At 42.3% G+C, this 26,068-nt stretch overlaps 2 protein-coding genes across 4 annotated transcripts in view; one reads left to right on the plus strand and one right to left on the minus strand.

The window, feature by feature from the left end:
• Window positions 1-18,266, plus strand: LOC133630075 (5'-AMP-activated protein kinase subunit gamma-2-like). 2 transcript variants are annotated; one of them, XM_062021346.1, is made up of 17 exons: window positions 1-345; window positions 5,722-5,790; window positions 5,873-6,033; window positions 6,110-6,222; window positions 6,313-6,497; window positions 7,000-7,045; window positions 7,121-7,230; window positions 9,394-9,475; window positions 9,556-9,614; window positions 9,719-9,764; window positions 9,840-9,894; window positions 11,086-11,236; window positions 11,325-11,490; window positions 11,556-11,593; window positions 11,665-11,811; window positions 11,882-11,975; window positions 14,791-18,266. In XM_062021346.1, exons 1-17 carry the CDS (start codon window positions 253-255, stop codon window positions 15,762-15,764), a joined length of 2,589 nt encoding a protein of 862 aa, XP_061877330.1. In that variant the 5' UTR covers window positions 1-252; the 3' UTR covers window positions 15,765-18,266. The 2 variants fall into 2 exon arrangements, with proteins under 2 accessions (XP_061877330.1, XP_061877331.1); XM_062021347.1 differs by having other exon boundaries at window positions 11,110-11,236.
• Window positions 16,120-26,068, minus strand: part of LOC133630079 (activin receptor type-2B-like) — an 18,551-nt gene continuing 8,602 nt past the window's right edge. Inside the window, exons 2-11 of one of the 2 annotated variants that reach the window (XM_062021352.1) lie at window positions 20,001-20,208; window positions 19,760-19,866; window positions 19,540-19,688; window positions 19,311-19,454; window positions 19,100-19,243; window positions 18,882-19,030; window positions 18,705-18,819; window positions 18,504-18,642; window positions 18,309-18,439; window positions 16,120-18,121 (exon numbers count right to left, since the gene is read on the minus strand). In XM_062021352.1, coding sequence (XP_061877336.1) covers window positions 17,918-18,121; window positions 18,309-18,439; window positions 18,504-18,642; window positions 18,705-18,819; window positions 18,882-19,030; window positions 19,100-19,243; window positions 19,311-19,454; window positions 19,540-19,688; window positions 19,760-19,866; window positions 20,001-20,208 — 1,490 coding nt within the window. In that variant the 3' untranslated portion in view covers window positions 16,120-17,917. Of the gene's footprint in view, window positions 18,122-18,308; window positions 18,440-18,503; window positions 18,643-18,704; window positions 18,820-18,881; window positions 19,031-19,099; window positions 19,244-19,310; window positions 19,455-19,539; window positions 19,689-19,753; window positions 19,867-20,000; window positions 20,209-26,068 lie in introns of both variants that reach the window. The other variant, XM_062021351.1, reaches the window with a different exon arrangement.

Genomic DNA, 26,068 nt, shown 5'->3' on the forward strand with positions numbered 1-26,068 from the left:
ATGATGTGATCCACGTGGAGCTAACAGCATCAGCACAGAGAGGAGTTGGAACTGTCCTGGCTGCAGTCGTCATGACAACAGAAATGGTAGTCATGGTAACAGTAGGGGTCTCCTCTCCTCCGGTCCAAAGTGAGAGCAGTTGCGTCGCGTGATGTATTCTGGCTACTTCCTGTTGCGCAGTTAGTGGATTCTTCCAGCGACTCCTCTTCTTCTGTCGACCTTTGAGCCACCGGGACTAGGTCTGTGGACCTGATGAAGATGAAGGCGAGCAATGCAGAGAAGGAGGAAGAGGAGGCGGACAGGAGGAAGAACAATAGGGGGAGGCCGCTCAGACTCCTGATGCCTGTGAGTGACACATGACAATTGTTTACAAACTCCATAGACGTTTGCGAGAATGACTGACAGTTAAAGGGGCGTGGCCTTGTCATCTTGAAAACATGAGGATGGGTCACGTGACACGTTTGGTGGGAAGCGCTGCCGCGTGTGTTCTCTGGCGACAACGTCAACATGATGACGCTGTGAGAATGAACTTGTCGGAGTTCAAAGGTCGCGCTTGACAATTGAGAAACGGTGCAAAACACCGACAGCACCTGGGCCACCATCAACAAGACAATCTGCCCTCCATCTTGTCTGTCAGGCGACTGTTTGTTGTCAGCGCGCTCTTATCTCCTCTTCTGACCCTCAAGGCATCTTGGAGGAGGTGCCCTCCTACGTACGTGTTGAGGGTCCTTCACAGCTGGTTTGACGTCATGTCAGGTTTTCTGACTCCTAACCTAAAACACACACATGCAAACACACTTTGTACTAATACGCTGATTGGCTGTTGTGGACCACAGAGAGGCAGAAAGAAGTGAGAGTGGAAAGAAGGCAGATGGACACTCCACAGCAGACTGACAACAAGAAGGTAAACTTGCTTTACATTATCAGTCAGGATTTTCTCATCTTGTAGTCCACTTTATAATTTGCACTGTCTTATGGACTGGACTCTCACTATTATGTTAGATCCACTATGGACTGGACTTTCACAATATTATGTCAGACCCACTCGACATCCATTGCTTTCGGTCTCCCCTAGAGGGGGGAGGGGGGTTACCCACATATGCGGTCCTCTCCAAGGTTTCTCATAGTCATTCACATCGACGTCCCACTGGGGTGAGTTTTCCTTGCCCTTATGTGGGCTCTGTACCGAGGATGTCGTTGTGGCTTGTGCAGCCCTTTGAGACACTTGTGATTTAGGGCTATATAAATAAACATTGATTGATTGATTGATCTTAGCTCTCATGTCAGTTGATTCTCATAATGGACTCAACTCTCTTGGTTCGCATGAAATGGTTGATCCCATGTCCTGGTTCTGGGTATTATGTCATGGTTGTTTCTCTTGGCTCTCATGTTATAGTAGACGCCCTAGGCCAGGGGTCCCCAAACTTTTTGACTAGGGGGCCGCATTGGGTTAAAAAAATGTGTCCGGGGGCAGGGCTGTATATAAATATATACATTCCGAGTGCGATGATGTCACGTTATCGATGGGAAAATGCCTTTTTAGACAATATACACCCCCCGCTACCACCAGTAGCGTCCCGGAAGAGTTAGTGCTGCAAAGGGTTCTGGGTATTTGTTCTGTTGTGTTTATGTTGTGTTACTGTGCGGATGTTCTCCCAACATGTGTTTGTCATTCTTGTTTGGTGTGGGTTCACAGTGTGGCGTATATTTCTAACAGTGTTAAAGTTGTTCATACGGCCACCCTCAGTGTAACCTGTATGGCTGTTGATCAAGTATGCTTTGCATTCTCTTGTGTGCGCGTGCAGAAGCCGCACATATTATGTGACTGGGCCAGCACTCGTTGGACTGGATGAAAAGCGGCGGTGACGATTTTCGGGAGGGGCACTGAAATTTGGGAGTCTCGTGGGAGGGTTGGCAAGTATGAGAATTAGCGGTGAAAGCGGTGGGCCAGCTCTAGTGTTAATTTGATATCGCCTCAAGGGCCAAGTGAAATTACACGGCAGGCCAATTTTGGCCCGCCGTGTAATGTTGCTCTAGGCTCTCATGTTATAGTTGACTCTCAATGTTGTACAAGACGCTCATGTGGATGTCGTTGACTCCTGGTTCTCACACTGTAGTTGACCAACCAGGATATTTTGTCAGTTAATTCTCATGTCATAGTTGTCCCTCCAGTTGTCTCTTTTAATTCTCATGTCAGAATTGACTCTGCATGCTCTCATGTCAAAGCTGATTCTCTAGGCTCTCATGCCATACATAGTTGATGCTCATGTTGTACGAGGCTCTCGTGTTGATATAGTTGACTCTTGGATGTCATGTCAGTTGATTCTCATACCGTAGTGGACTTACTGGACTCTTATGTCAGGAGATTCTCATGTCATAGTCGACTCTTGTGTCACAGTTGCTTCTTGTCTCTTCACTCTCATGTCAGAATGAACTCCCCAGACTCTCATGGAATATTTCATTTTGTAGGTTGTCATGTCACAGTTGACTACTGGCTCATGTGGCATAGTTGGCTCTCTAGGCTCTCATGTCACAGTTGACTCTCTAGGCTCTCATGTTATAGTTGACTCTCAATGCTCTATGAGATGCTCATGGGGATGTCGTTTACTCCTGGTTCTCAGGCTATAGTTGACCAACTAGGATCTTTTGTCAGTTAATTCTCATGTCATAGTTGGCTCTCCAGTTGTCTCTTTTAATTCTCATGTCAGAATTGACTCTGCATGCTCTCATGTCAAAGCTGATTCTCTAGACTCTCATGCCGTAGTTGATGCTCATGTTGTACGAGGCTCACGTGTTAATATAGTTGACTCTTGGATCTCATGTCAGTTGATTTTCATACCGTAGTGGTATGATAATCAGCTTTGTGTGGCTTTCACCTCACTCTCTCGGCTTCCGTCTGCTCCAACGTCTCACCCTCTTCTTCATGTTTGCCAGAAGCAGCAGCTCTTCTACTTCCAAGTAGTTTGTGACTACTTCCTGTACAAAATCGTCTTGTGCTTCTTTCTAATCATGGCAGAACCAAGTCTGCCATGATTAGAAGACGCACAAGCGTTTTGTACCCGGAAGTAGTAACACACTGGAAGTCAGAAGAGCGCTGCTATGGAAACAGAAATGATTAAAATGATCAAAATACAGTAAATATTGAACATATTACATATTGTTATGAACGTGTCTGTTATTACATTATATATATAGACTTGCAGTGTGTATATAAAACGTTGAAGGAATGTTTTGTAGTTGTTTTAGAGGGCTTTGAAGGCTACAACGGTGACTCCCATTAGCCGCATCTTCCAAGCATTTTTTTTATCATCTTTAAAATCCTAATTAAAAAAATACAAATGTGTTCTTGTCTTTCATAATGAAGCCCAATTTTTTAGGCAAAATTCCCCCAAAAAAGTGCAGTTCCCCTTTAACTCTCATGTCAGAATTGACTCCCCAGACTCTCTTGGCATATTTCCTAGGTTCTCATTTGAAAGTTGATCATCTTGGCTCTCATCTCGCATTAGGCTCTCATGTTGGAGTTGACTCTCTTTTAATTCTGCAGATTCTCATGTCCTAGTTGACTCTCATCTTAGGGTTGACTTCCAAAGGCTCCCACGTCATAGTTGACTTTCATGTCAGAGTTGACTCTCATCTCAGGGTTTTGACTTCTGAGGCTCTCATGTTGCAGCTGACTCTTTGGCTCTCATGACATTGGAGACTCATGTCTGGGCTCAAAATAGTATAAGCCTCTTTTTTCATAATTGATTCTCATGTTGAAGTTGACCTTCAAGACTCTCATGTCAAAGTTGACTCTCTTGGTTCTCATGTCGCGTTAGGCTCTCATGTCAATTTCGACTCTCCATTAACTATGTAGGTTCTTATGTCACAGTTGATTCTCAATTCTTGGCTCACAATAGTAATGGCCTCCAATGTCCAGTTGTTTCTCATGTCATAATTGATTCTTTAGCAGTCTCTTCCTTAACTCTCGTGTCAGAATTCACTCCCCAGACTCTCATAGCATATTTTCTAGCTTCTCATGTCAAAGTTGACTCTCTTGACTCTCATGTTGCGTTAGGCTCTCATGTCGTGGGTGACAATCTAGTAATTCTGTAGGTTCTCATGTCACAGTTGATTCTCATGTCATATTTGACTGTCATCTTAGGGTTGACTTCCGAGGCGCTCATGTCGCAGCTGGCTCTTTTGACATGTTGACTCTCATGTCTGGCCATTGTTGACATATTTCATTTTCTAGATTCTCATGCCGCAGTTGACTCCTGGCTCTCATGTCGTAGTTGACTCATGTTGTGTTAGGCTCTCATGTCAAAGTTGACTCCCCAGTTCACTTTGTAGGTTCTCATGTCACAGTTGATTCTCGTGTCATAGATAATTCTCATGTCATAGTTGATTCTCATGTCATTGTTGGTTGTCTAGTTGTCTCTCTTAACTCTCGTGTCAGAATTGACTCCCCAGACTCTCATGGCATTTGTTTAGGTTCTCATGTCAAAATTGACCCTCTTGGCTCTCATCTCGCCTTTGGCACCGTTGATTCTCATGTCATAGGTGACTCTCATATCACAGTTGATTCTCACGTCATAGTTAATTCTCACATCACAGTTAATTCTCACGTCATAGTTCATTCTCATGTCATAGTTGGTTGTCTCTCTTAACTCTCCTGTCAGATTTGACTCCCCAGACTCTTATGGCATATTTTCTAGGTTCTCATCTCAAAATTGACGGTCTGGGCTCTCATGTTGCGTTAGGCTCTCATGTCGTAGTTGACAATCTAGTAATTCTGTAGGTTCTCATGTCACAGTTGCTTCTCATGTCACAGTTAACTGTCATCTTAGGGTTGTCTTCCGAGGCGCTCATGTCGCAGCTGGCTCTTATGACATGTTGACTCTCATGTCTGGCCATTGTTGACATGTTTCATTTTCTAGGTTCTCATGCCGCAGTTGACTCATGTCGTGTTAGGCTCTCATGTGAAAGTTGACTCTCCATTGAACTTTGTAGGTTCTCATGTCACAGTTGATTCTCGTGTCATAGTTAATTCTCATGTCATAGTTGATTCTCATGTCATTGTTGGTTGTCTAGTTGTCTCTCTTAACTCTTGTGTCAGAATTGACTCCCCAGACTCTCATTGCATTTGTTTAGGTTCTCATGTCAAAATTGACCCTCTTGGCTCTCATGTCGCCCTAGGCACCATTGATTCTCATGTCATAGTTGACTCTCATATCACAGTTGATTCTTGCGTCATAGTTAATTCTCATGTCGTAGTTGATTCTCATGTCATAGTTGGTTGTCCAGTTGTCTCTCTTAACTCTTGTGTCAGAATAGACTCCCCAGACTCTCATGGCATTTGTTTAGGTTCTCATGTCAAAATTGACCCTCTTGGCTCTCATGTCGCCTTAGGCACCGTTGATTCTCATGTCATTGTTGACTGTCATCTGATCGTTTTGACTTCTGAGGTTCTCATGTCGCAGCTGACTCTTGGGCTCTCATGTCATAGTTGACTCTCACATCTGAGCTCACATTAGTATATACAGTACCTCTCATGACAGTTGATTCTCATGTCAGAGTTGACTCTTGTGAACTCTCTGGGCTCACTTCAGTTTCATTCTTCTCATGTCGTAGTTGACTTCCTTTTGTGTGATTGCTAAATTTCCCCATTTTGTCGTTATGCTACAACAAGCGCACGTGACCTTTGACCTTTGGATGTGACATTCCTTAATTCCGCCGTAGGACCTCAGCGTGTTGGGAATGTCTTCCCTGGACGAGCCGGGCCGAGTGCAGAGGGACAAAGTCTCGAAGGTAAAAAGTGGGCGTGACGACTACGATGTGGCTAATCAGCTGGTCATGTGATCAGGTGGTCCCATGTGTTCTCGTCCTGCAGGGGGAGCTCAGCCCCACCAGGAGCTTCTTCCATTGGGCGAGCCGACCAAGCAGTCCCCGCTCAGCACCGCCCGCCAGCTCCACCTCCAGGACGAGTCCCACCTCAGCTAAGACCAGCTTCCCTTTCCAGGCTGCGGAGTCTCCGCCCAAACCTCCTCGCAGGTGATCATGTGATTGACAGCCGACAGATTGGCAACATGATTAAATCCTGGAGTGTGTGTGTGTGTGTGTGTGTTAGACTGAGCTTTAGTGGGATCTTCAAGTCGACCCCAAGGGAATCGAACCAGCAAATGTCTTCGTCCCCCATCAGCATGAAACTCTTCTCACGCAGCAAGAGGAGCAAGGCTAGAGGTGTGTTGCTGCTGATGGTCACGTGACCACTCCTAATCACACTTTTATTTTGAAAATCTTTCTCCGCTTCTTCCACTCCCCACCAACCAGCCTACACCCTGTCCTCCCCACCTGCCCCTGCCCAATCTCCCCCTGCCTACCAACTGGAGAATTACCTGACGGAGCCGAGGCGTCCGGAGACCAGGAGGCTGCGTTCCTTCTCCTCACCCCCTGACACTGGGCAACACTTCTCTTGCCGGCTGCCACCGCCTCTTCCGCTTTCACCAGCACCGCAGGTGTGAAAGTAGTGTTCGTACATGCTCTTATTGCGGCAAAACACCGGATGTAGTGCGTGTTAACCTCGTTACCTTGACGCCACCTTACACCGAGAGGCAATCTCTACCGACAAGGGACGAGGCGTTTCGCGGCAAATCAGCTTGGGGGTGAAGATGGAGCCGTGAGCTTTAACCTGCATCACATCTTTAAAAGCTAACGAGCGCTGTAGAAAAGAAAGAAAGAAAATGAACGACGACGTTCAGGTCGGTGCTAGCTTACATCGCTTTATCAGTGATGACTTGCATGCTAAATAGTAGCCTTTCCTCTTATGTAACGCTAATAATTATATTCTCCATAGTATGTAAATGTTGCCAATATGGCGTCGTAGTGCAGATGATTCCTATATGCTCACTTTTTGAAAAAGATAACTGCTGTCATCCCCGCATCACCAGAAGATCATAGCACTTCCTAAACATCTGACCATTAGGTTCAGGTGTAAAACTAACAATGTTGTCGATGTAGGTGGAGGCTGGGGGTGAGTCTGAGCGGCGCCCCCTGGACGATGGCGGTAAGACGGGGCTCAGGATATGTGCAAAATTTAAACAACATGTCGATTGAAGTGTGTGTGTGTGTGTGTTGTCAGTGTGTGCCGACTCAGAGAGAGACATCTACATGCGCTTCATGAAGTGTCACAAGTGTTACGACATCATCCCCACCAGCTCCAAACTGGTGGTCTTTGACACCACGCTACAGGTGACACCTGCCACTTACACTGACATGTGACTGATGCAGTAACACACGAATGGCCGCTATATGACGCCCACATGACTTACATACAGGTGTGAATCACGGATCACTCAAGGATGACTGACATGTGAGTAATGCATGAGTGACCTGACTGACGGGTTGACATGTGACTGATGTCGCTCAATAATGGATGATTGACACATGACTGAAGCATGATTTCAGGATGTCTGACATGATTGAAATGTAACAGATATATGACTTACAGTACCTGAATGATTGACATGTCACTGATGGATCACTGATACCTGAGTCATTAAAACATGACTAACACGTGAGTAATTGATTACTAACAGGAGTGATACATGAGTGACAGGTCAGTGATAGATGACACTTAAATGATGTGGTTAACACATGATTTAAAATGAAGTGACACATGTATGATTCATGACTAACAATAAAGTAACATACATAACAGTTGACAGACGACATGTTACTTGACAGGGCAGAATGATTGACTCATATGACGTGATTGACACTGAACTAAGACATGAATGACACACCACTGAAGTGACACATAACTGACACGTCACGAAACTGACACATGACTGAAATGGTACTGAACTGACACACGACAGACATGCCACTGAACTGACACACAGCAGACATGTCACTGAACTGACACACGACTGATAGGTCACTAAACTGACACACAACAGACATGTCACTGAACTGACACATGACTGATACGTTACTAAACTGACACACAACAGACATGTCACTGAACTGACACATGACTGATACGTTACTAAAGTGACACACAACAGACATGTCACTGAACTGACACATGACTGATACATTACTAAACTGACACACAACAGACTTGCCACTGAACCGACACATGACTGACATAACTAAACTAACACACGACAGACATGTCACTGAACTGACACATGACTGTCACTAAACTGACACACGACTGATACGTCAGTAAACTGACAACTGACAAGTCACTGAACTGACACATGACTGTCACTAAACTGACACACGACTGATACATTACTAAACTGACACACAACAGACATGTCACTGAACTGGCACATGACTGTCACTGAACTGACACATGACTGATACGTCACTAAACTGACACACAACAGACTTGCCACTGAACCGACACATGACTGACATAACTAAACTGACACACAACAGACATGTCACTGAACTGACACATGACAGACACGTCACTGAACTGACACATGACTGTCACTAAACTGACACATGACTGTCACTAAACTGACACATGACTGTCACTAAACTGACACACGACTGATACGTCACTAAACTGACACATGAATGATACGATACGTTATTAAACTGACACACGACTGATACGTTACTAAACTGACACACAACAGACATGTCACTGAACTGGCGTATGACTGTCACTGAACTGATACGTCACTAAACTGACACACAACAGACTTGCCACTGAACCGACACATGACTGACATAACTAAACTGACACACGACAATCATGTCACTGAACTGTCACTAAACTGACAACTGACAAGTCACTGAACTGACACACGACAGACACGTCACTGAACTGACACATGACTGTCACTAAAATGACACATGACTGATACATCACTAAAATGACACGACAGACATGCCACTGAACTGACACATGACTGACACGTCACTAAACTGACCCACAACAGACATGTCACTAAACTGACACATGACTGTCACTAAACTGACACATGACTGATACATCACTAAAACAAAACGACAGACATGCCACTGAGCTGACACATGACTGACACGTCACTAAACTGACACGTCACTAAACTGACACACATTAGACATGTCACTGAACTGACACACAACAGACATGTCACTGAACTGACACATGACTGTCACTAAACTGACACACAACAGACATGTCACTAAACTGACACACGACAGACATGTCACTGACCTGAGTGACACGTTAACTAATGCGTGACTGACACTAGAGTGACCCATGACTGGTCATCCGACTGATATGTGACTAACTTCCAGTCGGCAAGATGACTGACCGGTCCCTGATGGATGACTGACACATGCCTGACATGTGACTGGTGGATAAGTGACACTTTACTAACAACTGTAGCCACATTTGTGTTGCAGGTGAAGAAAGCGTTCTTTGCTTTGGTCGCTAATGGCGTGCGTGCTGCTCCTTTGTGGGAAACTAAGAAGCAAAGTTTTGTTGGTGGGTATTCACACACACACACACACATGCAAGCACACACACACACACTTAGTGGGTGACAGTGTTTTTGTCTCTTTCAGGAATGTTGACTATCACAGACTTCATCAACATCCTAACCAGATACTACAAGTCACCCATGGTAAAACACACACACACACACACACACACACACACACACACACACACACCATCCCAAGTGTGTCTAGTGTATTTGTGTCAACAGATGAGTGTTTTATATTTCAGGTTCAGATTTACGAGCTAGAAGAACACAAGATCGAGACCTGGAGAGGTTTGCTTTGACGTTATTGTTTTCTACTCTGTCTATTTCTATATGTGAAATGCTGACATTTGTCCATGTTGACAGAACTTTACCTGCAGGAGACCTTCAAGCCTCTGGTCCACATCTCACCTGATGCCAGGTAGATCGCTCTGCGTGTGGGTGTGAGTGTGCGTGCGTGTGCGTGTGTGTGTTCTTGTATTTCTTTGAGACATCAACAAGGAAAAGTACCTTCCATATGAGAACCGGTGAACAAGTTAGGATCGAAATCATGGTCCCAATACGGAAAACCATTGCATCTAATAGAGAATGTCTCATTTGCACCCCTGGTGGTGAACTCTAATAAAATTAGGGTGGACCCAAAAAGGAGGGATTTTAAAAGTGCTCCCCCTCTGGTCAACATATGAAATAACAAGTATGTGTAAGAAATTGAAATGCGCCCCCTTTGGCCAACATATGTAATAACAAGTGTGTGTAAGAAATTGAAATGCGCCCCCTTTGGCCAAAATTAATTAAAAAAAAAAAATAAATATGTATATAGAGAGATACTGTAATAACTTGAAGTAAGTAATGACGATTAAAAAACAATTACAAACCAAAAATTTACTAAAAACAGTCTTTTTCTCACAATGTGTTGACATCTTTCTTATAAAATTGGGGACAATTTCTCATATTGTTTCTGTAATATTGCAATATTTCCTCATAAATGTATTACTTTTTTATGTAAAAGTATTACTTTTTAATGCAAAATGGCGACATTTCTCATACAAAAATTTGACTTTCATCACAATTTTGCCAATTTTTTTGTTTTTGTAATATAGTGAATTTTTTTGAGTAAAATTATTATAATATGGCAGAAATTTTAAAGTTTTCTTTTAACTATTGTGACTTTTGTCAAGTAAAATTGCGACTCTTTTCATAAAATTGCCAAAATGTTAAGCTTCTCTTGTAAAACTGCGACTGTTATTGAGTAAAATTCCAACTTCTATCATAATATCGTACAAATGTTCCGTTTTTCTTGTAAAATTTTGACTTGCGTTGAGTAAAATGACGACTTTTATTATAAAACTGCCAAAATTATAAGTTTTCTTGTCAAATTGTGACCTTTTTCTTGTGAAATTCCAAGTCATTTTTCACAAGATTTTTTTTATATTTTCATAGTATGTACAGCATATATTAATAATGTTGTAAATACAAATCTTTATATATCTAGAAAGGCTGGTCCTAAAGAGGGAGGCATTTTTCTCAGGTCTCAAGAAGGTAACAAAGACAAGAATATGTGTGTGTGTGCGTGCGTGCGTGTGTGTGTGTGTGTGCGTGTGAGAGGAAGCAGGAAGTTAGAAGTGTTGTTTTTCAGTATTTTCGAGGCGGTGTCGTCGTTGATTCGCAACAAGATCCATCGTCTTCCCGTCATCGACCCTCTGAGTGGCAACGCACTCTACATCCTGACCCACAAAAGGATCCTCAAGTTCCTGCAGCTCTTTGTGAGTGTTGTGCCCTCCCCGCCAGCAGGGGGCGGCATCATATTGGCATGATGTTGTCTTTTACAAACAAGTGCCCCCTGCTGGTCAGGTGTGTGAGATGCCCATGCCCGGCTTCATGAAGAATACGCTGGAGGAACTTCATGTGGGAACTTACGACAACATCGCTTTCATCCACCCGGACACGCCCCTCATCACCGCCCTCTCCGTTTTCACGCACCGCCGCGTCTCCGCCTTACCAGTAGTCAATCACCATGGTAACCACTAAATTGATGTCTCACGTGTCATCTCCATGCTAACGTCATATGTTGCATGTGCGCAGGCCAAGTGGTGGACATCTACTCCAAGTTTGACGTGATTGTGAGTACAGCCGACATACGCGCCGTTGGAGACGCCGTCCGCTAACCCGTGACTAACCCTTTGTCCCGCAGAACCTGGCGGCAGAGAAGACGTACAACAACCTGGATGTGACCGTCACGCAGGCTCTGCGGCACAGGTCGCAGTACTTTGAAGGTGTCATGAAGTGCAACAAAGTGGAGACCCTGGAGACCATAGTGGACCGCATCGTGAAAGCTGAGGTGACGCCGCCATATTTGTCCTCGGAAAACAGGAAGCGGACGTATGCTGAATGTCCGCTTGCGTTTGCAGGTTCACAGGCTGGTCGTCGTCGATGAAGAGTCCCGGATCGTCGGCATCGTCTCGTTATCAGACATCCTTCAAGCGCTCATCCTATCTCCTGCTGGTAAACATGTCCTCCTAATGCAGGTGTGTCCAAACTACGGCCCACGGGCCAAGTGTGGCCCGCCAGCGTCTTCAGTTTAGCCCGCAAGACGTCATTAGGAACCTGGGCTGCGGGGTTGCCAAATTATTTTTAATTATCTTACAGTCTGATTGCTGCAAATCTTCCACCATCCTGTGGTCAACGTGAGTAAATTAGGTCAAGGACCATAAATTGTGATTTGAAGTGAAATCAGCACAGCATTTATCAACCTTCCCTAGTCATGGCGCAAAAAGAATGCAACCAACACAAAAAGTCAACACACATGGTCACATATGACTAGGGATGATGTTCTAAAACCGGTTCTCCCGATGCTTTGATAAGAAAAGAACCGATTCAATGGATTTGAATCCCTTTTTGAGAACCGGTTCCCGTTATCGAAGCCACTATACCGTATTTTCGCGACCATAGGGCGCACCGTATTAAAAGCCGCCATGTCAGTTACGGGTGCTATTTCTGTATTTAACGCATAAATAAGGCGCAGCATATTTTTGGGCGCAGGCATGGTTAAACATACGCTACCTCAAAACATGCGCTAGCTTAAAACATACACTAGCATGCATGGACGCTGTATTAAAAAGGCAGCAGGAGCAAAGCTGAGTTCAGTTGTACTTTATTGAAGTATTTATCAATGTACTCACATTATTTTTTGATCAAACTTCATCCACAAATCCATCAAAGTCCTTATCTTCTGTGTCCGAAATGAACAGCTGGGCAAGTTCTCCATCAAACAGTCTAGATTCCCTCTCGCCATTTTCAAAGTCAGTCTCGTTGCCGTGGGGCTCCTCGGAAAAGATGCCGGCTTTTGCGAAAGCTCGAACAACAGTGCAAGCAGACACGTTAGCTCAAGCATCCACGATCCATTCACAAATTGTGGCGTAACTCGCCCGACGCGGCCTCCCAGTTTTCGTGAAGCTGTGTTCGTCTGTCATCCATCGCTCCCATGACGCTCACAACTTCACTTTGAACGTCCTGTTTACACCCATGTCCAGCGGTTGGAGTTTCTTCGTCATGCCTTAATGAGGACTCCAGGTGGAAACTTTTCTTTCGGCAGCGTCTTCCCCTTGAAAATCACCGTAGGTGGCAGTTTCTGTCCGTTAGCATAGTAAGCTAGCACAATTGTAAAAGCCGACTTCTCTTGCACCGTTGTACGTATGGATTCGCTACCATACTTCTCCCCTTTTTCTCCACAGTGCGCTTCACCGGGATGTCGAAAGTGAGCGGCACCTCATCCATGTTGGTGATGTGTTTTTCTGCAATTTTTTTTATTTACAACGCACATAGCAGCACTATATGCTCACTGGGGGCGTGCCTTTAGTGTCCTCTCTCACCTGAAACCTTCACCCTATAACGGCCGCATGCTGTCCTCAGTCACGTCCGCTTTTCCTCCATATAAACAGCGTGCCAGCCAGGTCACACAACATCTACGACTTTTGGACCTCAGTGCACACACAACAACCTATCTGGATTCGATAAGAGATTTGATAAGGAATCGGTTCGATAAGAGGATTCGATAATGGCATCAGACATTGATAATTTCTTAACGAACATCATCCCTACATATGACACAACCTGCCCACTGACCTTTGTGGATATTATAAAAAAATTCTGAGCACCACACATAAATCAAAATCACAGCCATTTAAATCCATTGCAACGCATTATGGGAAAACTGCAGAACACTCTCTCCACACTTATCTATGTTAGGCACATTTTAGCTGCTTGATATTTATATATATATTGGGACGTCGTCACGGAAGTAACTTTCACACACACACACACACACACACACACACATATATATATAAATATATATATATATATATATATATATATATATATATATATATATATATATATATATATATATATATATATATATACCAGTGGTTCTTAACCTTGTTGGAGGTACCGAACCCCACCAGTTTCATATGCGCATTCACCGAACCCTTCTTTAGTGAAAAATAAAATGTTTTTTTTTTCCTTTCAAATCCAAGACAAACTTATGTTTTTTTTTACTGGTGCAGAAAATTAACCGTGCATGAACATCACCTTGTTCAAAGAACAAAACCAACACAGTGCATGAACTCAGTACAAATTACGCACCTGCTGTTGCCTTTGAGAGACCAGTTTAGATATGCGTGGCCTCACCTTGGCAAGTGCCACTCTCATGTCATTTTCACAGCAACGTCTGATCTTCATTTTTATGTCCAGCACCCTCGAAAAAGATTGCTCGCAAAGACTGGGGGTATCCATAATTCGCCGATAAGGAGAAGTTTTTATTTGGCCGAACCCCTGAGGCCGACTCACCGAACCCCTAGGGTTCGATCGAACCCAGGTTAAGAACCACTGATTATATAAATATATACTGATTATATATATATATAAATATATACTGATTTTATATATATATACATATATATATATATATGCTTCACAATACGATAGGTTGATTGGCAACACTAAAAAAATTGGCCCTAGTGTGTGAATGTTGTCTATCTGTGTTGGCCCTGTGATGAGGTAGCGACTTGTCCAGGGTGTACCCCGCCTTCCGCCCGAATGCAGCTGAGATAGGCTCCAGCACCCCCCGCGACCCCAAAAGGGACAAGCGGTAGAAAGCGGGGGGTGCTGGAGCCTATCTCAGCTGGATTCCTCATCACAGGGCCAATACAGATAAACAGACAACATTCAAACTCACACACTAGGAAAAAGTTTGGACACTCCTGTCCTAATGAGTCTTTTTAAAGAGTGCTGGTTGTGATGACAATGATGTGTTCAGGTGTGCTCAGGAACGAGGACGCTTTTCCGTCTCACGCTGCTTTGGACTCCGCATGTGACAAGCGAGAGGACCAGGATCAAGATAATCGTGCTGACTGCCAGCAGGGGGAGACAGAGCGGGAGGACGAGATGATTGAAGGAGAAGGAGTCCAGGAAGTAAATGGGGACGAGGTGACAGAAGAGGGAGGCGGCAAAGGGAACCAGGAGGAGGAGGAGAAAGAAGTTAAGGAGGAGGTGGAGGAGACAGAAGATGTTAGAAAAGAGGGGGTGACAGAAGAACTTGAGGAGGAGACAGAAGATTTTGGAAAAGAGGGGGTGACAGAAGATGTTAGGAAAGAGGGGGTGACAGAAGAAGTCGAGGAGGAGACAGAAGATGTTAGAAAAGAGGGGGTGACAGAAGAAGTCGAGGAAAAGGAGACAGAAGATGTTAGGAAAGAGGGGGTGGCAGAAAAAGTTGAGGAGGAGGAGACAGAAGATGTTAGAAAAGAGGGGGTGACAGAAGAAGTTGAGGAGGAGGAGACAGAAGATGTTAGGAAAGAGGGGGTGACAGAAAAAGTTGAGGAGGAGACAGGAGGAGGAAGTGAGGAGGTAACAGAAGAAGGGGAAGGTAAAAGTGAGGAGGTGACTGAGGCAGGAGATGCAGGGAGCGGGGAGAAGGTAGCAGAGGGAAAAGAGGAAGTGATGGAAGAGCAGAAAGGGGAAGGAGGAGGGGACGATTTGACAGAGGAGGTGACTCAAGGAGGAGAAGAAGGAAGGGAGGAGGAGACTGAAGATGGAGGGATGAGTGAGGAGGTGAACAAGAGACAAGGTAAAGAGAGGGAAGAACTGACAGAAGAAGGGGACACGCAGGAGGAAGTGAAGGACGCAGGAGAAGAAGAGAAGGAGAAGGAGGTCGTCCCAGAAGGAGGAGAAGGTAAAGGGGAGGAGGAGACGGAGCAAGAGGAGGAGGAGACGGAGCAAGAGGAGGAGTTGTGACATCATCAGTTGAGGTGAGCTGTGAGTGACAGACGGTCGACCCGCCCTCTAGCAATGTTGTCAACATGGCAGCTGGTTGAAAACAACAACACAGCATAGCAGCTCATTTGTCCCATACATGTATATTTCTATATATTTTAATATATAAATGATGTGGCACTATCAGGATGTTAACAGCTTGAAGTCAGTGATAATCATGTGATGTTTTATTCATATTCACTTTGTAATAGTAATATTTTCATCGCTGTTCAACATCCAAGTTGTAATGTACGTACATCGACACATTCACCTCCTTCCCTAAAGCCACGGCGGCCTTTTTTTTTACCCACAATGCAACTCCAACACAAGCATTAGATAATTGCAACCATTTATTATTCACATACAAAAAGTTCAATCATTGTTTTCCCTTATGTAATGTGTGTGAGAGATGGTTAAAACTACATGTTGGGACTGAGTAGACGAAGAGAAGAAAAAATCATCTGACAGCACACACACATTCACGCTTAATAGTATTTTTTTCCTCTAAAAAGTACCATTTAAAAATATGAAATTACCTCTACCTTCCACATGGATCATCAACATCACTGTCCATCAGTTCACAAACTTTACAACAGGAAGTGCGCATTGTTGAACTTTTAACTTTCCAATTGCAACAGTAAAATATTTTGTTTTGGAGTCGTGCTTTCTCAGCGCCAAGATGGTTGTGCAGGAGGCCCCTGTGATGCGCCAAGATTAGATTTAACAGTTTGCCGTACCTGCCTAATGCTAACAATGCTACATGCTACAGGTACATGACAGTGGGGGGAACATTGCATCAAACCTGGGAAATCAGAATCAGCTTTGTTGGCCAAGTATGTTTTAACCTGCGTATTTGTCATTTTACTATGAACATTTTTTAAATTATTGCAGATTTTGTGATGTTTTGATCAGGATGATGCACAAGGGAGGAGGAGAGAAGACCGGGGTTATAACTTTTTACAATGTGGATAACTTTTCAATTAAAACAAAAATAAATAACACATACAAAATTCATCTGAGGTATTTTTGCTGTACTGAGGTTCACATTGTTGTTGTTTTTTTAAGCACCTGACTTAAAAATGCACATTAAAAGGAACAGTCCAATGTTTATGTTGGAATCTTTAAAGTGGGGATTGACCCTTTCAGTGTTAAACATGACAAAAAAGAGGTAGACATAAAGTGGTCAGGTGACTGATGACCTTTAACCTTTCACCCTGATGAGTTGTCAAAAGAAAACAACACAAATGGCAGTGTGTGCACAGCATGTGTTGAGTGTCCAGAAAAAAACGGCCAATAGGCTTTAAGCACCGTCACATAAGTCCCTTCTACCTATTTCATAGTCTGGTAACCCCGCCTCCACATAACGAATTTACCTGAGAAGTTTGGTCGCTGTCAGCCAATCAAACGCCTGAATGTAGCATGACCCCGCCCACTTCAGTCTTGAACAACCAGTCAACATTGACCTTTCGCGAAGCCAAACATCCCCCACCAATCACAGAGCAGTCTCTTCTGACAGCGCTCGGTTCAATTCAGTGCAGCTCCTTACGATATTATTCTAAGTTATTGGTCAAGTTTTGCTATTTAAAATGTAGTTGTCGGCGGAAACCACCAGGCTTAACACCAGCTTCAAGGTAAGAAATTAGCTTATTATTCGCAATGTACATTGTTGTGGAAAGTTGTGGCGCTAACCGGAGTAAACTAGCATATCGGCTATGTGTTAGCTCCTTCGCTAAAGCTAGCTATTTTACTACTAAATGTAATTATGTGTACATATGTGTGTAAATATAAATTTATTTGTAATGGTTGTATAAACAAAAAGCTTTATCACTGTTCTCTGACTCCTTTTTGTGGTAGTTCTGGTATCTTGTGCATTACTTCCTAATTTCAGCTGACAAGCCTGGCAACAGTCACTGGCGGGGATTAGCGAAAGGTCAATGCAGCGTCACTCTGACATCACTTCCTGTTTAAGAGTGAGACCTGTCACTTTGAGGTGTAGCTGGTGCTGGTTGCTACGCAATGAGGCTGCAGGTAGACACCCACTTCAGAGACAGAAAAAAATGCTGCGGTACCTGGAGATCATTCACTGAGTCGGACCTGAACTTATGTGTGTGTGTGTGTGCCAAAAGTTTTACTGGTCACATGGTGGACTCTTTGGCCGGGAGGTCCACGTTGGTTACCATGACAACTGGAGGGACAGAAGAGGAGAAGGTGGGCGGGGCTACGGCGCTAGTGAGGCGACGCACTTGGCCCATGCGCTCTTGCACGCAGCCGGCCGACAGTCGGGCCTCGGCGTCGTGGTCCCAGCATTCCGACACCGTCTCGCACACATGGCACAGACCCTGAAAAGGGAGGAGCTTATTGGATCATTGTGTGGATAGTGCGAGTACCACTCGTGTGGAAATGTATCCATGAAATATGCAGAAGACATTTTTATGTGTACGCTTTTATTTCTCCAATGTGTCGTGGGCCAATAAAAAACATTCTGAGGGTGTATTTCTTGTTAGACATTTTTTAATGACCACTCACGTTATGTTTGAACCAAACGTCTTTGAAGGCCGGCCTCAACTTCTTGTGGACAACAACTTCCTGAAGGTCCTCCAGTGACGGATGCTGACCTACTTCCTCCTCGAATGGCAGCATGTACTCGCCTACTGGACCTGACGCACACACGCTTTGATTAGACCTGCAGACCAAACCGTGCATTATGTGAGCGGCGCTTACCATCAGCGGCTTTGCAGCGTGTCAGCAGCTCCCACAGGACCAGGCCCAAAGCGTACATGTCGATTCTGAGGAAGGCGTCCCGCTGGAAGTTGATGGCGCCTTCTAGAACCTCAGGAGCCATGTAGCGCCACGTCCCTACCTGTGCACGCGCGCGCGTTTCAGTAATGAGCTCCTCTTCGTTGCCGAGGACGAGAGTCTCACCTGTCCGTGCGTCTCACCGGGCGGCGTTCCTGACTCAAAGGGCACAGCCAAGCCGAAATCTCCGATGACGGCGGTCAGGTCTGAACGCATCATGATGTTCTTGCTCTTGAAGTCCCTGATACACATGCACAAGAGTCAAAGGTCATGCCCTGACGCACCAAAGAGGATGTGACATACCTGTGAGCGATTGCGGGTTTGGCTCCCTCGCCTTTGTTCCGGGGTACATCTTCGTGCAGGTACGCCAGACCACACGCCATGGACACCCCAATGTGACACAACTCTAACCAACTGATGACGTTCGCCTTCAGGAAGTCGCAGAGCGAACCCTGCGGGACATTCAGCAACACCCACGTCAACACCTGCCCTACAACTACATGTTGGTTCCTAAGCCCCACCTGCTCATGAAACTCTGTGATGAGCCACAGTTCGGCCTCTAGGTGGCGCCCTCGCTGCTCGGCGCCAACGTACTTCAGTATGTTTTCGTGCTTCATTCCCGGCGTGGTAAACACCTCCCGCTCGTTCTGCCACGACATCTTGTACTGCAAAACGACACCCATGCATCAACACGCCTGTGACAAACCTGAACATGTGGCGATTTGCACGCACCTGGATAGGGAACACCTTGACGGCCACAAACTCGTTCAGAATTTGGCCCTTCCAGACGCAACCGAAGCGCCCTCTGGCTTTCACTTCCAGCAACTGCAGGGGCTTTAACCCCAAGAGGGGGGAATCAGGCAGAGGAACTGGGTCCTGAAGGACAACCAGGCTTCTTTTTTTAAATTGCGGTACCATTAAATAACCATAATATGACTTATTTTGAAATGTATGTGTGTACCTCAGTGACGTCCACATGTCCGTACGGAGGTTTGCGATGGCGGTACATCCATACAGTGGCAAGCAGAATGGTTGACAGCACTGTGACGGGCAGCAGGCAATAAAAGATGACGTGTATCACGCTGATTCTGGGGGTCGGAGCTTGGATGACTGACACACACACATGAAGGTAAAACAACAACACGCACATGTAAGTGTGTAACGGTGACACACACACTCACGTGAGCCGGCGGCATCCGGCAAGTGCGTGAACTTGTTGTTGCACATGTTTCCTTCACAGCAGCAGAAGAAGACCTGAGGACTCTCTTCAGTGGACACACACTCCTCACTGGACGAGTTACATGATAGGCAAAATTAAGACACGCCCCCTACATTCTCGACACCATTTCGCCCGCCCACAACATGACCAAGTGTTTGTCAGAGATCGTGTACACAGAGTGACGCTCTGCGCGTGCATTTTACCGGTCGTAGCAGTTGAAGTCGTCAAGCCAGCATCCTTTCTTTACCAGCTCAATGGCGCCCGACTCATTGGTCCACGAGGCGTAACAGTGCGAGCGTTTGTCGGCGTCGCCCTCGCAGCGCTCCACGCCGCTCTGGTTGGTCAGCTCCATTTCGTAGTTGACGTTGTAGTACAAGCATTCCCTGGTGGGGGCGTGGCCAGCCGTCAGCCCTGTGGGTGTTGACGTTAAGCCATGGTAATTCAGAGAGTGGAGTCAATTATAAGTACATGTTAAGGAGCGGCGTGGCACGCTTGGTAGAGCGGCCGTGCCAGCAACCTGGGGGTTCCAGGTTTATTCCCGCTTCCGCCGTCCTAGTCACTGCTGTTGTCCTTGAGAAAAACACTTTACCCATGTGCTCTTAGTGCCACCCATACTGGTTTAAATGTAGCTTGTAGATAATAGGTTTCACTATGGAAAGCGCTTTGAGTCTCTAGAGAAAAAGCGCTACATAAATATACTTCACACTTGTCAACAATAAGTCAATAACAAATCAACACTAAGTCAATGAAAAGTCAGCAACAATAAGTCAATGAAAAGTCAACAATAAGTCAATAAATCAATAACAAATCAACAATAAGTCAATGAAAAGTCGACAATAGTAAGTCAACAATAAGTCAATGAAAAGTCAACTAAAAGTCAATGAAAAGTCAAAAATAAATCTATGAGAAGTCAACAACATATCAATGAAAAGTCACTAATAAGTCAACAATAAGACAATAACAAGTCAATAATAAGTCATCAAAAAGTCAATGACAAGTCAACAATAAATCATAAATAAGTCAATGAAAAGTCAATAACAAGTCATCAATAAGTAAATGACAAGTCAGCAATAGTTCAAGAAAAACAAGTCATCAATAAGTCAAGAACACATCAACAGTAATTCAACAAGTCATAAATAAGTCAATGACAAGTCAACAATAATAAGTCAACGATAAGTCATTGAAAAGTCAACACTAAGTCAATCGAAAGTCAACAACAAAAAGTCATCAATAAATCAATGACAAGTCAACAATTATAGGTCAACAATATGTCAAGGAAAAGTCAACAGTAAGTCAACAATACGTCAATAAGAAGTCATCAATAAGTCAATGACAAGTCAACACGGAGTCAACAACAACAAGCCATCAATAAGTCAATGACAAGTCAACAAGTTGGGTCAGCAATATGTCAATGAAATGTTAAAAGTAAGTCAATAACAAGTCATCAGTAAGTCAATGACAAGTCAACACAGAGTCAACAACAATAAGTCAATGACAAGTCAATAAGTCAATGACTAGTCAACAATAAGTCAATGAAACAATAAGTCATCAGTTGACTTGTTGATGAACAAGTCATCAATAAATCAATGACAAGTCAACAATAATAGGTCAACTATATGTCAATGAAAAGTCAACAATAAATCAATAAGAAGTCATCAATAAGTCAATGACAAGTCAACAACAACACGCCATCAATAAGTCAATGACAAGTCAACAAGTTAAGTCAACAATATGTCAATAAAAAGTTAACAGTAAGTCAAAAACAAGTCATCAGTAAGACAATGACAAGTCAACAATAAGTCAATGAATAGTCAACAATAAGTCAATGAAACAATAAGTCATCAGTTGACTTGTCATTGACTTGTTGATGAACAAGTAATCAATAAGTCAATAACAAATCAACAATAAGTCAATGAAAAGTCAACAGTAAGTCAACATTAACAATTCCACAGTAAGTCAAAGAAAAGTCAATATAAATAAGTTAACAATAAGTCAATGAGAAGTCAACAACAACAACAAGTCATCAATAAATCAATGACAAGTCAATAATAGGTCAACAATATGTCAATGAAAAGTAAACAGTAAGTCAACAATAAGTCAATAAGAAGTCATCAATAAGTCAATGACAAGTCAACACGGAGTCAACAACAACACGCCATCAATAAGTCAATGACAAGTCAACAAGTTAAGTCAACAATAAGTCAAAAACAAGTCATCAGTAAGTCAATGACAAGACAACAACAATAAGTCAAAAAGTCAACAGTAAGTCAATGAAAAGTCAACAATAAGTCAATGACAAGTCAACAACAAGTCAATGACTAGTCAACAATAAGTCAATGAAACAATAACAAGTCATCAATTGACTTGATGAACAAGTCATCAATAAGTCAAAAACAAATCAACAATAAGTCAATGAAAAGTAAACAGTAAGTCAACAATAACAAGTCAAAGAAAAGTCAACATAAATAAGTTAATAACAAGTCAACAGTAATTAGTCAACAATAAGTCAATGAAAAGTCAACAACAAGTCATCAATGACAAGTCAACAATAATAGGTCAACTATATGTCAATGAAAAGTCAACAGTAAGACAACAATAAATCAATAAGAAGTCATCAATAAGTCAATGACAAGTCAACACGTAGTCAACAACAACACGCCATCAATAAGTCAATGACAAGTCAACAATATGTCAATAAAAAGTTAACAGTAAGTCAAAAACAAGTCATGAGTAAGACAATGACAAGTCAACAATAAGTCAATGAATAGTCAACAATAAGTCAATGAAATAAGTCATCAGTTCACTTGTCATTGACTTGTTGATGAACAAGTAATCAATAAGTCAATAACAAATCAACAATAAGTCAACAGTAAGTCAACATTAACAATTACACAGTAAGTTAAAGAAAAGTCAATATAAATAAGTCAATGAAAAGTCAACAACAACAACAAGTCATCAATAAATCAATGACAAGTCAACAATAATAGGTCAACAATATGTCAATGAAAAGTAAACAGTAAGTCAACAATAAGTCAATAAGAAGTCATCAATAAGTCAATGACAAGTCAACACGGAGTCAACAACAAGTCAACAAGTTAAGTCAACAACAAGTCATCAGTAAGTCAATGACAAGACAACAATAAGTCAACAACAATAAGTCAATGACAAGTCAACAACAATAAGTCAATGACAAGTCTACAATAATTCAATAACAAATCAACAATAAGTCAATAAAAAGTCAACAATAAGTCAACAGTAAGTCAACAATAACAAGTCAACAGTAAGTCAAGGAAAAGTCAACATAATTTTTTTTATGACAAGTCAACAGTAATATGTCAACAATAAGTCAACAGTAAGTCAACAATAACAAGTCAACAGTAAGTCAAGGAAAAGTAAACATAATTTTTTTTATGACAAGTCAACAGTAATATGTCAACAATAAGTCAATGACAAGTCAACAAGTCAATGACAAGTCAACAACAAGTCAATGACTAGTCAACAATAAGTCAATGAAACAATAAGTCATCAATTGACTTGTCATTGACTTGTTGATGAACAAGTCATCAATAAGTCAATAACAAATCAACAATAAGTCAATGAAAATTAAACATTAAATCAACAATAACAAGTCAAAGAAAAGTCAACATAAATAAATTAATGACAAGTCAACAGTAATATTTCAACAATAAGTCAATAAAAAGTCAACAATAAGTCAAGGAAAAGTAAACAGTAACAAATAAACAATAAATCAATGAAAAGTCAACAATAGGTCAAAGAAAAGTCAACAACAAGTCATCAATAAGTCAATGACAAGTCAACAATGATAGGTAGACAATACATCAACAATAAGTCAATGAAAAGTCAACAATAAGTCAATGAAAAGTCAACAACACCAAGTCATCAATAAGTCAATGACAAGTCAATAACAAATCAACAGTAATTCAACAACAACAAATCAAAAGTCAATGACAAGTCATCATTAAGTAATTGACAAGTCAACTATAATTAAAAACAAGTCATCAATAAGTCAATGACAAGTCGACAAGTCATCAATAAGTCAATGAGAAGTTAGCAATAATAAGTCAACAATACGTCAATGAAAAGTCAGCAACAACAAGTCATCAGTAAGTCAATGACAAGTCAACAATGATAGGTAGACGATACATAATCTATAAGTCAATGAAAAGTCAATGAAAAGTCAACAACACCAAGTCATCAATAAGTCTATGACAAGTCTATAATAACAAATTCACAGTAAGTCAACATCGTCAAATCAAAAGTCAATGACAAGTCATCATTAAGTAATTGACAAGTCAACTATAATTAAAAAACAAGTCATCAATAAGTCAATGACAAGTCAACAGTAAGTCAAAAAGTCATCAATAAGTCAATGAACAGTCAACAATAATAGGTCAATGAAAAGTCAACAATTCAATCAATCAATCAATCAAAGTTTATTTACGTAGCCCTAAATCACGAGTGTCTCAAAGGGCTGCACAAGCCACAACGACATCCTCGGCTCAGATCCCACATCCGGGCAAGAAAAAACTCAACCCAATGGGATGACAATGAGAAACCTTGGAGGGGACCGCAGATATGGGGACACCCCCCCTGGGCGACCGGTGCAACGGACGTTGAGTGGATCTAGCATAATATTGTGAGAGTCCAGTCCATAGTCCAGTCCATTAAGTCAATAACAAATCAACAATAAGTCAATGAAAAGTCAACAACAATAATAAGTCAATGAAAAGTTAACAATAAGTCAATGAAAAGTCAACAATAAGTCAATGTAAAGTCGACAATAATAAGTCAATGAAAAGTCGACAATAATAAGTCAATGAAAAGTCAACAATACCAACTCAACAATAAGTCAAGAGAAGTCAACAATAAGTCAATAAAAGTCAACAATAAGTCATCAATAAGTCAATGACAAGTCAACAATGATAGGTCGACAATAAATCATCAATAAGTCAATGACAAGTCAACAACAACAAATCAAAAGTCAATAACAAGTCATCAATAAGTAAATGACAAGTCAACAACAACAAATCAAAAGTCAATAACAAGTCATCAATAAGTAAATGACAAGTCAACAACAGTTCAAGAACAAGTCATCAATATGTCAAGGACATATCAACAGTAAGTCAACAACAAGTCATACATAAGTAAGTGACTAGTCAACAATAATGAGCCCACAATACAGGGTTCGTACACCTTTTCCATGGCCAAATTCAATCACTTTTTAAGGACTTTCAAATAGGGCTGGGCGATATGGCCTTATTTTAATTCCTCAATATTTTTAGGCCATGTCACAATACACGATATATATCTCAATATTTTGCCTTAGCCTTGAATGAACACTTGATGCATATAATCACACTACTATGATGATTCTATGTGTCTACATTAAAACATTCTTGTTCATACTGCAGTAATATATGCTCATTTTAAACTTTCATGCAGAGAGGGAAATCAAAACTAAGTCAATTGACCAAAACTGTATTTATTAAACAGTTATTAAGCAGTGGCACAAACATTCATGTCATTTCAAAACAGAAAGTGCAAGATTGTCAGAAACATTTTAAAACAAGCTATTAGTGCACTTTTGTGCATGATGTCACTAAGATGACATATCAAAACAACACTAAATTAAAGTGCACTTTTTGTACAGAACGCCACTACAATAGTTTAAAACAAATAAAGTGCACTTTAGTGCATGATGTCACACAAGATATTTCAATAACTGTCAAATAAAAATGAGCTGCATAATAGGAAATCAAATAGTGTATGTCCTTCACTATGTGGTAGGTTCCTGCGGACGTTATCTCCTTCTGTTGTTGACCATTTTTTTCATACGGTGTTGATGTGGAATTAGTTGCCTCAGCATTTTGTTGGTGTGGCACCTAACAGAGATGTTGACATGCAGAGTTTCAAGCACTCTTCATTCTCTAGCGGGTCACTTTTCAAATGATGCTACATATTAGCAGTAATGCTACTTTTTGTAGCAACGCTTTTGCCCCACACTTGACAAATTACGGTTGTCTGTTCGACATATTCCCGCTTGAAGCCAAACCACCACCAGACGATGGACCGCGTGCTGTTTTTCTTCGGAATTAATTATTCCTTCATTTGTTACCAGATTCGCACCTTTCTTTCTCTCGTATTACCACTCGCACCACAGCTAACGTTACCCATGCTGCTACCTCTCTGCTCCACGAGGTCGTATACGTATGTGACGTATGTAAGAAGGTGCGCTTGTTTTACCTCTCTG

Source organism: Entelurus aequoreus, linkage group LG15, assembly GCF_033978785.1.
Source record: "Entelurus aequoreus isolate RoL-2023_Sb linkage group LG15, RoL_Eaeq_v1.1, whole genome shotgun sequence".
In the NCBI taxonomy this organism is placed as follows: Eukaryota; Metazoa; Chordata; class Actinopteri; order Syngnathiformes; family Syngnathidae; genus Entelurus; species Entelurus aequoreus.